The 15310-nt window shown below is 42.8% G+C and overlaps 1 protein-coding gene across 3 annotated transcripts in view; it reads right to left on the bottom strand.

Moving 5' to 3' along the window:
• Nucleotides 1-15310, bottom strand: part of rnf213b (ring finger protein 213b) — a 54717-nt gene that overhangs the window by 23950 nt on the left and 15457 nt on the right. For all 3 annotated transcript variants that reach the window (XM_031315574.2, XM_035997798.1, XM_035997799.1), the window contains exons 19-41: nt 14812-14971; nt 14511-14728; nt 14280-14423; nt 13642-13794; nt 11161-12460; nt 10759-10943; nt 10513-10665; nt 6127-9948; nt 5891-6027; nt 5706-5804; nt 5489-5601; nt 5244-5357; nt 5090-5136; nt 4850-5006; nt 4477-4612; nt 4059-4247; nt 3837-3970; nt 3546-3721; nt 2862-3065; nt 1913-2100; nt 1707-1827; nt 1247-1347; nt 285-464 (exon numbers count right to left, since the gene is read on the bottom strand). In XM_031315574.2, coding sequence (XP_031171434.2) covers nt 285-464; nt 1247-1347; nt 1707-1827; nt 1913-2100; nt 2862-3065; nt 3546-3721; nt 3837-3970; nt 4059-4247; nt 4477-4612; nt 4850-5006; nt 5090-5136; nt 5244-5357; nt 5489-5601; nt 5706-5804; nt 5891-6027; nt 6127-9948; nt 10513-10665; nt 10759-10943; nt 11161-12460; nt 13642-13794; nt 14280-14423; nt 14511-14728; nt 14812-14971 — 8231 coding nt within the window. The remainder of the gene's footprint in view (nt 1-284; nt 465-1246; nt 1348-1706; nt 1828-1912; nt 2101-2861; nt 3066-3545; nt 3722-3836; nt 3971-4058; nt 4248-4476; nt 4613-4849; nt 5007-5089; nt 5137-5243; nt 5358-5488; nt 5602-5705; nt 5805-5890; nt 6028-6126; nt 9949-10512; nt 10666-10758; nt 10944-11160; nt 12461-13641; nt 13795-14279; nt 14424-14510; nt 14729-14811; nt 14972-15310) is intronic.

Genomic DNA, 15310 nt, shown 5'->3' with positions numbered 1-15310 from the left:
AGTGATGGCACCATTGACCAACAAAAACCTGGTCTGAAGTCAATAACGCAGCATTTCATTGTTATTTTAACAGCGCATTAATAAAATGCGCCTGGCTCGTGCACAGCACGGGCACACTATGCTTGGTACACACACAGGGACGCACAACAGCACACACACATGCAAAAGATTACAAATAAAAAATATTACAGTGCAAATCCTCCATCATAATAGCAATGCTCCAAGGTACAAAATGTAGTGTAATGTAAGTTGGACCAAAAAACATTTACTAGAAGTGAACTCACTTGATGGTTTGAGAAACAGTCGGCTTGAAGTCGGTCAGTAGGTCTGCCCTGCATTTAGGACATTGACGTCCTCGTAGCTGAATGCAGTTCTGGACACACGGCAGACATAAGACGTGCTGGCAGGGCAGGACAGCCGGCTCTGTGAGCTCCGACAGGCAAACTGGGCAAGAAATGCCAAACCTTTCCAGAACAAAACATCAAGAGAGATGAATTAATTAGATGCTTAAAAGAATTATGGCGAGATGTTTCTATACATTAAGTCCAGATGTTCTCTTAGGCGTCATTCAGACTGCCTGTGTCGGCTGTCAGACGGTCGGGCAAAAACGCAGGTCTTTCCATTCATTTTAAATGGGGTAGTGCATTTAGGCTTTAAGGCGGTGAAAAGTTGAAAACGACTTAGTCTCGCTTTGCCAGACCTTCCTCCACAGCGCTGTGGAGGAAGGTCTGGCTAGTCCACACAGCATTCTGGGATGGGAGAGAAAAGTGTTCTGGTTTATTGGTATTTCTTTAAACCAATCACAATCATCTTGGGCGGTGCTAAGCGCTGGACGGAGCCACAGTGCCTCTGCAAAAAAGCCTCGGGAAGGAACTTGTTTTGGTGGAACGTGTACGTTCAAAAGTAGTTTTAGTCGTGCAACAGAAAACTCAGATTGGACAGATAGTCTAGCTAGCTGTCAGGATTTACCCTGCAGAGATCTGAGGAGCAGTTAACCATAGTCCTCAGAAATCCACCGGAGGTTAGAACGCCAACACAAAGGAAGATAACGGACAAAATGTCTAAATCTATAAACAATCTGACAGAAAACAATAGTTGTGAAATATAAAGTCTACTTATGCTACATTGGGGGATTAAAGAAAACAACAGGACGTCACACAAATGGGCCGTTTCATGTACACTCCCCCCCGCCATACAACCCTGCGGCAGATTCTTTTGGTCTGAACGTAGCTTTAAACGGACCTACCTCAGATCCCTGCTGATACACTCATTGTGAAAACAGTTGAGGATCCGGATGAGCTTCTGCAGTGTGTCCACGCTCCTCACATCAGGAGACTCCTTCATCATCTGTTAGAAAATTAGAAAACAATATCAGAAAACATCTCCCACCTGTCCGACTGCTTAAAAAAAAACATTTCCCTGTAATAAAGGCTGCTTCTGCAAACACAATAAGAAATCTGGTAAACATTTATAATTAAAAAAAAAAGTGCATTCACCTTCAGGGATAAAAAAGCAGAGGTGCCATTTCACACAGCAAATATGAATGAGTAAAAAGTAGTGTTGTTTAGGATGTGACCATAAATAATAAATAAATAACAAATGTATGCGGATCTGGAGGCTTAACACCTCACCTAACTCATTCCTGGGGGAAACCTCTTTCAGTCATATAAAGATGAAAACACAGACCCACAAACCATTTTACTTACGTTCAGGTGAAGGTTGCAGTGTTTGAGAGCCAGTTCTTTCAATCTGGAGTCAATCTGTTTAACTCTGAAAAGGACGTGCTGGATGAAAGATGCAACAACCAGCATCCCGTGCCACAGTGACCTGAAAGGCCAAATTAAGTTATAAATAAACTTTGAAACACACGTAAAAAATGTTTTTTCCTTGCTGTACATCTGACCAGACTCACCGGATGGAGTCCAGATGTTGCAGACAGCCAGGGCTGCAGAGGGTTCTGTATTTCTGACTGAACACTCTATCTAGACACGGCTGCAGAAACTCCACTCTGTTCACAAAGAGCTCGCACTCGTTCACGGACGTCACAGTCAGCAGTTTGGTCTGCTCAACACAGACGCCCAGAACTAGAATGTCCTCCACCTGCCAGGCGTTAACATTGTTATAGTTATCATGTTATCAACTGTAGGATGTTAATGATGCTTAGTATTTAAAGTTGATCATGTTAGAATTCTACATTATCACCAGTCTCACAGTACAACAAAGGATGACAGGAATGCTGCCAGTTATAAAGCTTTCCCATCATAAACCAAACTAACAAGTGGAAGTTTGACTTGTTGCTGACACCAGTTGAAACACTCGTGTCTGTGTTTTAAGCACCTATGCTTCCAAACTAAGGGTGTCATGATTCTCCAAATCCACGATTCGATTTGACTTTCAATTGTTACGTCATGATTTGATTCAATTTTCGATTTAATCATATTTCAACGGCAGAAGGGTACTGTGCAACAACAGTGTGAGTTTCTCTGTTGATTTCAGAGGTAATTGAATGCACCATTAGTTTAACGAGGTGTACCTGAAGGCACCAGGGAGTCCTGTCAGAGCCCAGTTTCCATTACTCACTTACGGGAAGGCAAAATGTTGCCACACTGGTGACTTCAGGGAAGCAGGAGAATTTTCGAGTTCTTTGGTTTCTCCATCTTCTCCAACCCCGTGTCTTTAGCTGCATAATACCAGCTGGTAAGCTACGCTGGGTCTGCCAAGTTTTTCTTCGGACGCGCGTAAGTAGGTGAGGATGGAGATGGAAAAAAATACTAGGGGAATCGCCGATCGCTGACCACTTCATTTTTCAACAAACACATGCAATAGTCACAGTTTAGAGATAGGTTTAAGGTTATTCTCACCATTTCTTGGTGCTCCCTCTTTGAGCCCTGCTGAAAGACATCGGTGGCTAGCTGGGGCAGCAGCAGAAATATGTGGCAGAGTGTGTCCAGTCTGGGGGCAAAATGTCTGGCAGCAGCAAATATCCAAGAAGGAGAAAGCTCAGTGACGGCACCCATGGACGTCTGAAGCTCAGACACACAGCCCAACATGGCCCCGGTGAGCACCTTTACATGACATGTGTAGAAAGTCAAGACTATTACTGGCTGTTCCCAAAATATGTGTTATTCTTGTTGCAAGCAAAAACAATGATTGCATTAACTTGGATGAGGATGGGTAAACCAAGTATCGTGGTTTAAGGAACTATCTTTATGTTTAGCCTGAGAAAAAATAACATGTACCATTAAAGATCATTGGGAGACTTTCCTAAAAGTTCAGGGACAATTCATAGATTATATTAAGAACAATGATTCATATCACTGGGGTAGAGAAACCACACCCCTGCATAACGTGGTCATATTAACTTCAAATCTGGATTGTTTTATGTCATTTGGATGGACTCTCATTGACTTGTATGCCTATACTGTATACACATGCAGAAAATACTGCACATATGTGTCACTTTGTATTTCGACTTTAATTTAAGTTAAAACTCAATAAACATACAGTATTGTTGAAAAGAAATGCGTGACTCTTCTTGTCCGTACCCTAAGCTCGTCCTTTGACTTGATCTTCATCGAGAGCAGCAGAAAGTCTTGTAGAAAGAGGTGGCCATACTCGGATCTCTCCTCGTCTGAGAGTTTCTGTAGGTGGCTGCCCAGCTTGCTGTTAGTGAAGGTGCTCACAAACTGGACAATCCTCCCTGTGCCATCCTCTTTTGTTACTGAGGATCAGTCATAAGAGCCAGAAAAACATTAGAAACCATATCACACCATATATACTTAATGTGTTTATGAGTTTATACATTTAGCTGTAAAGAATACGAGATTGAGGCAAACCTGGCATGAATTCCGATTCTTCCCACAAGCCTTCAAGGTGCATATGGATGAGCCAGCTGAACGGGGCAGCGCAGGCTTGTTCTTCACCATCCAACATGAAGTAGTGATTCACAAGCACTTCCTGGTCTGATTCACTAGAAATTGTATTAATCAAAGAAGAACTATGACTTTTGTTGTTTAAAGTTAATGCATGAATTATAAAGAAGTACTGATCCACAATACCTTGGGTTTTGGAGAGGCGTTTGGCTAAAAATCTGTGCATCTGCCAGGATGTCCAACCACAGCTTTATCAGGCCCTGGCTGAGCCGGTTATCAGAGAGCAGGTCTAGATTTGCATACCTGTCCATAATCTCCAACATGCTGGCCAAGATTGGTGTCACAGCGGACTGAAGACAACGCCACAGCGTATGTCTGTCAGTAGAAGACACAAAAGAAAGCTGCATGTGATCAAATCATTGACTGGAAATACGAAAGCACTTAAAGAGTACACATAAAGTGCCAATCTTTCAAAATGTACATAGTGAAATTCTAAGATCCACAACTGGAATTGAATACCCAAAACAAATCACTTGATCCTTTTCCAGTTGCTTCATCTTTATTATTTACACGTTTTCAAGTCATCCTGCTAAAATGTCTTTACCTCAGAGTTCCCCCCTCCTGCAGAGCCTGGCGTTTCTTGGCCTCTCTGCACATCCACTCCTTAGGAGAGCCCATCATTACTTCTCTCTGTGCGATACCCTCTGCCAGTCTACTCAACAACACCTTCTGAAAGTGAGCTTTAATATAGTTGAAATCCATCAGAAACAAGACAGAAATGCAACAAGACTGATAGAATGCATTTGCTCTAATCAAAGTCAGATGTTCTTATAGACAGAATGCATAGACAAACCCTGTCAAATAAATTCTGGCCAATTCTATTTGGTCAGAATTTATTTGACAGGGTTTGTCTATGCTCTGCATTTTTTTGCATATACATCATATTATCATCTACATTCTTTGATGATAATATTTACCTCCTATTTGCACTCGACCAGTTCCAAGAAGAGTCAGAAGGATGTGCATCCGCTGCATGCTACGCGATGTCACACCATCGGGGTCCCTCAGCAAACCCACAGCTTTTTGGATACATGACCTCACTAAGGATAAGCTGTGGAGGTGGGCTTTATCTCCCTGTGCACAAAAACAATTAAATGTATTTTACGCTAGCACAACACAAGGTTTATTCACATACAAACTGAGACATTTGTATCTACCTGAGAGTCTTTTCTTTCCCTCACCGTTTCTCCATCTCCAAGGTGTTCTATTAAAGATCGAGAAGACAACGTTAGCCTAGTGAACAGTGAAACCACTGTCCTTCCCATTCGTAACACACCACTTGTTAATACCCAGAAGATGTACAGTTTCTACCTGACAGTGCAGGGATGAGTAGGTGGCTAATGAGAGTTCCATGGAAATCCAACAGGTTCAGGCTCATGTCCTCTGAATCCCTCAGGTCATCAATATGCACTGACTGCCAGACTCCTTTGATACAAAAGACAAAAACATGGCTTTAATCCGGTTGTACATGTATAATGGATATATGTATATATATGTATAATGCAGCCAGCAAATAACTGTAATGCAATAATGATCATATTCCACTTAGAATTCACCTCCTTGGAAACCAATGTACTGCGATTGACTTGGGATCCTAGAAACCTTCACAATGAAAATCACCCAACAGGTCTGATGATTTAGAGACATCAAGTAATTCATGGTGCAATATCTGGAAGCAGAGGAAATCATAAGGACATCTGAAACACCTGCAATGTCATTTTTTTACACTAAGCATGCATAGAATCATATTGCAATTTTGACATTGAGCCCTACTTTGCTGACGCTATGAGCTCATCGCTGCAGTCAGATTCCTCGAGGTCCATCTGGATTAACACGATGTGAAGAGAGTGGCCAGCATTTTGAAGGAAGCCGCTGACATAGAAAGAAAAGTAAGATAAAGATTAAAAGACAAAAATAAAATCAAAAAGCGATGCTGCTGTTATCTGAACAGTTAGTACCGTATCTTGTTGCAGAAGGAGACCTCAGTGTCAAACTGGTGGAGCGAAAGCAGGAGGATCCTGTCCGTGTGCAGTCCTACAGCATGGGCTACAACCTTGACATCTAACTTGGTTAGCAAGCTGGAGAATGTCGTTATCTGTGCAAAACCACAAAGTGGACCGGTAAGTCAACAGTTTTTTAAAGATTTTAAAGGAATTAAGAAAAAACTAAATTGGAGCAATGGTTTGTGGCCTACCTCTAGAAACTTGCTGGACTCTTGATGCTTGTTCAGGCAATCTTGCAGGAAATCTCGGAGGCAATGGTGATGCTGTTGCTGGAAGTACATTCTCTGGAGTTGTTCCTTCTCCTGGTTTGCTAAATCTGAATACTTGAGCCTCACCACAGCGTCAGGGGTGGCACAGTTCAACAAGAGACATTTAGCCAAATCGAAGACTTCTTTCTCGTTTTCCCTGGCAGACTGAACATCGTTTTCTGTCTCCATCAGTTCTTCACTCTGAGACATCATTTTGTTTTCGTCATCACAAACCTCAGCGGATTCATTTTCCATTGACTCAATTTCTTGCTTTGTTCCAGGATTCTCTATGTCCATCGCATCACCCAACTGATCATCCTCCTTATCAGTTACCTCTTTGTGTTCGTCAGAGTTTGATTCAGGTGTTTCGTTTGGTTGATCTTCTTCCAGTGAATCATCATTTTCATTCTGTTGATGCTGTCTTGCTGCACCGTCTTCAACTTTTTGTGATCTCCTTTCTAGTGCTTGTAAGAGTGCGCTAGCACAGGCATCGCCATGGTAGCCAACAAAAATGTCAGATAGCTTGAAATCCTCTGAGGCCTCACCTGAGAATTCCTTGACCCACTCTTTCAGTTTGTGGAGAACCCTGTGTTGCCATGGTTCCAGATCGGTACTCCTATCCACCCTGTGTTTTTCAAGCCTATTGATGAGTGGCATTGGAAAATGTTCATAGACCTTTTTCTGGTCCTCCACCACCACCAGTCTGAAGTTTGTATGGACACGACATTTGACTCTGTGGGAGCCAAGACCAAGATCGACGTATTGCTGGTTACTGAGGTAAACGTAGTACTGGTTCAAGGCATCGTACAGGCTTTCGTAAAGATTTTGCATGTTGAGGAGGATGACAGTACGCCCGGTCTCCATGCACGTTTTCACCCGGTTAACGTTACGGCAGATTTGGGCATATTCCTGGTCCTTTGGAAATCCCGAGCCAAAGACTATTTCAGGAGGTGGATAGTTTCCTTTGGGAAAGACTTCTTGCTGAAGGATATGGAGAGCTGCATTGTTGGTGGTCAGCAAAAGCAGGTAACGACTCTCCTGGTTGGTGTCATAGTCAAGATTCTTTTTCACCATTTGCAAGGTGCTTGGTCTGGGAATTTCTGTTACGTTTTGGAGAACTTCTTGGAAAAATATGACTGGATCAAAATCTTCTGGCTGTCCACTGAAGTTACGCAAGATGGCCTCGACCAACTGTCCGCCATCTGGCTCTTGTTGGGTTGATTTGACGATGGCAAAGAGCATTTTGACTAGGCTGTAATAATCCCTTAGACCAAAGAACTGATTCTTGGTGGTCTCATTACAGATCTTCAAGAAGGCATTTGCCAAAGATGGGAACAGGTGTTTGATTTTCAGGAGAATTTGTTTGGAGGATGAACAAATTCCCTTGGCAGTTTCCACAAGTTCATCTTCACTCGGATCCCATCTCGACACAAATATTCCCCTGTTCATCTTTGCTGGGTCGAGAGCCCAGTTGGAAATGCCAACAAAGCCAACCTTCATGTGTGGATCTGGCTTGTCATTGTCAATGCATCCATCCTCCAAGAGTGGATGAAGGGTCTTCAAGGGCATCTGAGGAGAATCTTCTGCTAGTCCTATCTCATCAAGCACCACCACGGATACATACTCATCCATGTTTTTGTCCTTCTGGAAACGGGCACAGTTCTTGAATGTCCCTATGATGCCCTCTGGACTTGAGTGAGGACTGCACTGGAAGGAGACCATATGAACTTGCTTGAGTTCCTTGAATAGTTCACAGTGGGAATTCTGGCCCTGCATGGCATCAGCAACCACTGTTTTAGCAAGCGACTTAGAGCTGCCTGGCTTGCCAACCAGAAAAAGTGGGATCCTGAGCTCGATGCAAACCACCATGAGAAACACATTCTCTTTGAGTGCAATGTTTTTGGCTATGGTCTCCCTTGTCTTTATGTTCTGAAGGAAGAAGTCTTGACAGGATGAAATCTGTTCCTGCAATGCTGTTGAAGAGCAGAGAGGATCCGGAAAGTACCGACAAATTACGGAGAGGTAATGCTCTTTGTCCACCAGAGACGGGTAGTAGCAGACTCCAACTGAAAGGGTCAAGCACGTCAGCGTTTTATAAGCCTCATTGAGATGAGAGCAGTCTTCAAAAAGGACGTTGCTATGCTGGTAAAACCAAACTAGCACTTTCATAGACCTCTCTACATCTCTGAGACTCACAAAACTGCACTCATTCTTCCGACTTCGCATGTATTTCTGGGAGGCTGCCAGCACATTTGAAATGATGTCCTTGCAGTTCACTGGCAAATGATGGTTGTCAACTTGCTTCTTGACAATCTGTTTGATGTATGAAAGTTCAGTTGAATCACTCAACTGACCAAAGTCCCACACCAAAGAAGCCATGCTTGGAGGCAATGGGTGAACTCTGTACACCAGCTGCCTCAGAGGGACTTTGCCAAGGCGGTCTCTTGTTTCATCTGCCTTCACCCTGTATCCTAAACCTGCACGTTCCAAACGTTCCACCATTTCAGGTGAGTGCTTCCTGTAAGGATTGCAAGCAGCTATTATTTTCAAGCCACTGTCTGCCTTCAGAGGTTCCCCTTTCATTGTTTGGTCGCACAGAATTTCCTTGATGGCAAAAATGGCTTCTGTGGTGTTGCCTTCGTCAAAGAACAAAATGGTGTCTAGCTCGTGCATTCTACGATTCTTCTCAGCAAGTATCTCTGCCTCCCTCACCTTTCTGTAGATCATCTCTGCTGTAGTTCCACCATGTACCTTGACAAGTACCATGTTCTTAACTGGTCTTTCTTCCCTTTGCAGAGTGCAAAGGAAACGGACCAATCGGGTTTTTCCACAGCCGGTCTCACCCATGATGACAACTGGAATCCCACACCGGAATCTCATGTGTATAGCCAACATCTTCATCACATTGTCAGCAGTGAGCTCATATGTTGGGTCTGGATCAAATGTTTCGTCCATGATTCCTTTCTTTGCACCGACAACACATGAAATCCGTTTGATTTTGGCCAGCCGGGACAACTGATCAAAGTCTTCAGTGAGAGAGATCCTCTGCCGTTCCAAATCTTCAAAAAGCTTTCGTGTCATCACATCTTCTATCAGGATCTTGCCGCTTCTAGGATCAACTGCATTGAGCGTCCTTTGCCTCGGACATATGTTCACATTAAAGCCAAGAAAAGACATTGAGAATCGGTCTGCGTTAAAGAAAATGTATGGATGAGATTCATTTTCCCAATGCTTACGAATTGTCAGACGGGCAACAACGTCATCCTCCAGACTGTTATCAATGTGCAGCATGGGACTTTCATCGGATGTGTTAAGAGATGGCGAGGCAAAATCTCTTGCCATTCGAATCATGAACTTTACAATGAAGCCCTTGAAACCAGGCAGCTGGTCAGCCAGAAAATCTGGATCACAGAAAATTGAGTTCTCACAGTCTTTCAGTTGCACATTGAGGAACCAGGAGAAGTTCTTCAGCTCAGCCCAAGAGGGATCCTGCATTCCACAGTGTGACAGAAATTGATTGACACATTCCATGGGATTCCCTATTCTGGATCCTTCCTGATATTTAAAACGATCCAGATTCTGATTGTTGCTGTAGAGCTTTAAGTAGTGCAAAGGTCTTTGAATCCCCTCACTGCAAAACTCCTGCTCATCCATGAGTGGATCAAAAGTCTGTTTCAACCCCCCTCTACTGGCCAACAACTGCTTCACCTCTTTTGGAGGTCTACAATGGATGGTAGGCAGAATATCAAGAAGTCCAAGCTTCATCTGTGTAGGCAAATTAAACACAGATTCATTAAATGAATGTGACTGAGGTCATTTTTTTTTTTTATTTTGCATTTAAAAAGGGGCAGAACCCCTTATTTTAAACTTTCAAAACTCTTCAAGGACACTTAAACACAATTAAACAATGTTTGCTAATTAGTAGAAATGTAAGGCATTGAATTCAGAGATTTATGGGACCCCATGTTAATACCAACAGGTGAGCATAGATAATGGAATATAAATGCATTTTTTAAAGCTTTTTTTAAATGAGTGTTCTTCTGCTTGTATTTAGTTTGGCATTTGTTAACCACCAAGAAAACAGTTTTTACCACTGCATGGTCACTAATGCACACTGCACTTGTGGCAGACTTCGTTCACTTATTTCTAGATGCTATAAGTGAGTGGTAAGTCATATGAAATATGAGAACATGCTGTTATTGAAAGCTTAAAAAGTTAGAGGTTAACAGTCCTGTTTAATGTCTGAAAATACGTACAATATAACATTCAAACTGCATTTTCAGATATTTTCTGATTTTAGTTATTTAAAAAAGAAGAAGACATGAATACCTCTTTTGGCTGGTGTTGAGAGGGTTTGTTTGTTCTCAGGACCTCAACAGTGATCAAATGAGCAACATTTCTTCTCCAGAGCATGCCATGGCTGTCGCTCAAACAGCCCAGAACTAACAGATGGAACAGGAGCTCCTCCAGACCTGAACGAACCTGACAGGTAACAAAAGTGAATAAGAAAAAGACTCTCAAGTACAACCAACAACAGAACAAGTGATCCGTAGAGATAAATGCTTGCGTACGTACTCCAGCGGTGTCAATGTGCAGGAGAACAGGGTCCTGCTCTCTCAAGGGTGCCAGTTTTTCTGATAGACTTTTAATCAAGGAGTCTATATCAACACATGGCTCAATCAGTCTGATCCTGATATATTTTGATCTGGGAGATTTCTGCTGGAACTTCTCAAACAAACGATTCACATAAAGGGATTTCCCTATTGATAGAAAAACAGATGTACTATGTCAAAAAAAACATTCCATGAATTTGAATATTGTAACTGAAAGCCTCTATGTGTAAAAAGTTACGTAATTATACCTTCAGGCATTTAACAAAACACAATACCGTTTTTACATAACAAACTCTAAAATGATATTCTTGTCACTATTGTATAAGCATTTTGATAATGCCATGCCAATTAGGGTAAGCCTTACCAACTGCAGGGCGCACAGATGAGACTGTCCAGACTGAGAGCTGATCCGGAGAAACCTGTGCGACAGGGTTTTGTGGGAACATGTTTTGTGTGAAGTGGTGATGCAGATATTTCCTGGCAGTCTCGGCTGTTAGAGTCATACCAGCCTGTACTTTGTTATTGCTAAAGAAAGAGGGCACATATCTGTGCTGGTGCTCAACCGGACTGACTATTATCAAGCGATAATGCGGGTTGGCACTTTTCTCAAGACTTTCAAAGAGCTCCCCCAGGGCCACACTGACATCATATCCCAGCAGCCCTGGATTGACAAGAGAGTATATCTTCTGCCAGTTCTGTGCGGAGCCTTGGCCGAGAGCTCGGCGGAGAAAGATCTCTACCTCTTCCTCTGTGGTTTCCTCTCTGCAGACTAGAACCTCATCAGTAGATGGCAAAGGCTGCTCTTGACTCTGCATGTAAAAAGACAGGACGGTGGTAAAAACTTCTGCACTGGGACAGAGCACAAGATTGGGCTTTCCGTCCTGGAGGACCAGCGGAAGGTTCCTGATCACGTGCTGCTGGTGCATTTCAGAGAGGCATGAGAGGAAGTGGGCCAGAGATGAGATGTCCAAGTAGTCGTCGAGGTACCGTGGCATGTCGTCCTTGAATTTACACCAGAGTGTTTCAAGACTGTCCTCATCACCCTCTGTGGCATCGTCATCACACATCATGACACCGTCATCTTCATCCTCGGAAGAAAACTCCATCAAATCTTCCATTTTCTTTTCATTGTGTCCTGGTGAAGCTGGTGTTAAGTCCAAAGAAGGAACAAACATCAATTGATCTTCTTCGTCATACTCAACATCTTCCAGTTCATCATGCTTTGTGGTCATGCTTGCAGCATTAGTGTAAGCTGCTCTGACATCAGTTAGATTGCACTGAGGCTTTATGGGGAAAAGTAAAAGCCATAACTGTGGAGGAACTGGTGCCTGCCGTCGACACACTTTGTGTATCCAGTGGCACAGGTACACCACCTGCTCAGATGTGTAGTGGTTCAGCAAGTTGAAGTTGGAGCGCATCTCGCTGATGAAGGAGCGCCATTCCTTTTGGCAGCTCTCCATCGAGTGAGCCAGCTTTTGTAGCTGCTCAGTCGCCTCGCCGTTATATGCCATCTCTTTACCCTTCAGGGATAAGAAGGTGGCTTTGATGCACGGCTGCTGCTGTGGGCAGCACTGGACCTCAGCGCACCATTCCCTGAAGAGCATGTTGCCGGATGTTTGCATCTGAAGAAGGATGGTTCCCAGTCTCTGAACTCCTTCAAAAACCTACAGTACATGTGGACAGGAATGAAGACAATTCAGAAAACACACTTTGGGATTTAAATGGTTTGATGGTTCGGAGTAATTTCATCCTAGGCTGCTTTGCACCTTGACCTCAAGCCAAACAAGCCCCCATAAGCTTTTTTCCCTTGCTATAACGTTGGTCGAGTTAACGTTATCAGCTGGTTAGCTTAGTGCAGGCGCTAATGGATCCACGTTTGTATCTCGTAATTTACCCCCACTAATAATGCCCGGAATGATACCAAACTTCTACAGTAGTACAAATAGTTTCTGTACTTATAAAACGAGGCATTAGAAAGTTTGTAACTACACCAGAAGTATATTTAAATAACACTTGCCTGATGGATACTCCTCTCGGCTGCTACCGCGCTATCGGCGCTATCGCGCACTACTTACATACTACAAACTTCCTAATGCCTCGTTTTATAAGTACATAAACTACTTGTACTACTGTAGAAGTTTGGTATTATTCTGGGCATTATTAGTGGGGTAATTTACGAGATACAAACGTGGATCCATTAGTGTCTGCTTGAGGTCAATGTGCAAAGCAGCCTAGGGTGAAATTACTCCGAACCATCACTTTAAGCTGGCATCTTTAGCTTTCTTTGGTTAAAGCTAAAGCTACATTTTCTAACAATGGATCAAATAATTATATGATATTTCTTTCCCTCAAATCTTTTGAGTTTTGATTTCCTGCACATTTACTAAATGGTTAAGTCTCATCATTCTAATCAGTGTCGTTTTAACAGCAGCAGCAGGCGTCTGTTTTCAGTAAAATACTTTTGATAAAGTTAGTGCTAGCTGTTGACAAAATGGAAATATTTTGCAGAGACCGATATTTCTTCTCAGAAGTTGTGCATAATGTTTTGTTGAAGTTAGTGGAGTCCTAACAACAAAGCACTTGTTATTCTTTGGCTGACAATGCCAATAAAGTTACTGTAAAACTACTTTGTATCACAATATATACACAGTGTGCTACTTTAAAATGTAATTTCATCACTTAAGAAAAGAAATTATCTGTTGGATAAGAACATTTTTATCTAGCTAGCTTGATAGCTGTTCATATATACTATACAACAGCATGAGACCGCTGTAAATGCTCTGCCATTTTTGTTGTAGTTCAAACATCTATATCTAAATATTAACCACTGTACATTGCCACTGACCTCTGTGAACCTGTTGACTTGTTCTCTGCCGTGCTCCCCTTTGGACGACATGAGCATGAGTTTGTTCTGTAGCTCCAGCAGGTCTTCAAGCTTGTAGCTCTTCTCCTCCGAGTCCTTTTTCACGGTGACCTGCACCATGTTATGTAGACATCTCTGCAAACAAGTGAAAATGATAAATATCTCAAATAATTTAAAGGTCCTACAAGGCCCCCAGGAAGTGCTCTGGCTTTGGAGCCAATTTGATATAGTGGACAAACAGTGGAATTACAACTTCTGTGTCCGTCATGTGATGCCATAGGGCCCAAAAATACTTTTCCCCAAAGACTTACAGTCTTTGGATACATTTTTTTGAGCATCACAACCCCCACGAAATGACTCATTTCATTATCAGAATTTGATATACTGATTAAATGATTTAATTTTCTTTTCCCCATTGGAAGTAGCCGGCCCCGACCGGCCGATGTCTCTAGTGCGCCTACTCTATGTAGCAGCACGGATCATATGGGTCAAGTTTTTTGGCTTCATGCGCCACTGAGCAACTCTCGAATGCTGTATCCAGGTTTTATTACACACCCATGGGTCCTACATCTTAGTATCTTTGATTTATCTTTCAGTGTAATGGAAGCTTGTCCACTTACCTTTTCTGTGTTGTGATCAGACCATCCTATGTGATAAACTCCATGAGCATTAATAGAAGAAGCCAGGGACAGAGAGGACTGCTCCACAGAGCCGTGGGTCTCCTTCAGGGCTTTCAGCCAGCTCAACAAGCGAGTAGACTCTCTCTGGAGGGAAACACAGTGGCATCATTGTCACTCTGCCACAGTAACAAGGCTTTATGTTCTGCCTACAAACAAGGGAGAGGTCAATACCAATTTGTCCTGTAGCTTTTCATCTCTGTTTTGGGTGTCCCACACCTGCTGAGCGCACTTCATGAACTCCTCAAAGCCAGCGTCAGGGGAGAGGGAGTAGAGCAGAGGGGCGTAGCCCATCACAGCGTCATGGAAACAGGCCACCTGGTCGATCTCTGTGTCGTTCTCTCCAGCAGATATGGAAGCCAGGTCGACGTACACCTTCACATCGCTCATATCTGTTGAGGGGGCAGAAAAGTGAGCAGGCAGGCATCATCTGCATAACTAAAGAGAATTTAGATAATTTATGCCAGCGTCTCACTTTTAAGGTTCTCTTTGACCCAGCTGACCAGAGTTTGGCTCGCTAGAAACTCTTCCAGACAGGCAGTGTGCTGCTTGGTGACCGTGGAGAGTTGGCGTCTGGCATGAAACAGATCAGCACTAAGGGAACCCAGGGCCCTCTGCTTAAAGGTGTCTTCTTCCTGTTAAACAGCCGTGCACATAATTCAAGAATCATACATTTTCTTTAAAAGAAAAGCACATTCAAGGGAAAAAGGTGTTTGCTTCTGTTAGACAGATTTAAAAAGTGAATCCAAACAGCAGCTGTGCATAATCTCTGGTGGTCAAAGTGTTTTGTCCACCAATTGTCACTTTTCATCTCCTGCTATTCTATTTTATATTTAAATGTACTTATATTGAAATGTAGAATATACATATCTTAAGAAAGTGAATATTATGAATAAAAACTAAAATAAATATAGAGAGCAGGGCCGGTCCTATGGGCCTAGGGCCCCCATCATTGTAAGGCACTGAACTAACTT

Source organism: Sander lucioperca, chromosome 22 (genome assembly GCF_008315115.2).
Source record: "Sander lucioperca isolate FBNREF2018 chromosome 22, SLUC_FBN_1.2, whole genome shotgun sequence".
NCBI lineage: Eukaryota > Metazoa > Chordata > Actinopteri > Perciformes > Percidae > Sander > Sander lucioperca.
The sequence above is the reverse complement of the archived record's forward strand: the minus strand, read 5'-3'. Positions and strand labels throughout refer to the sequence as shown.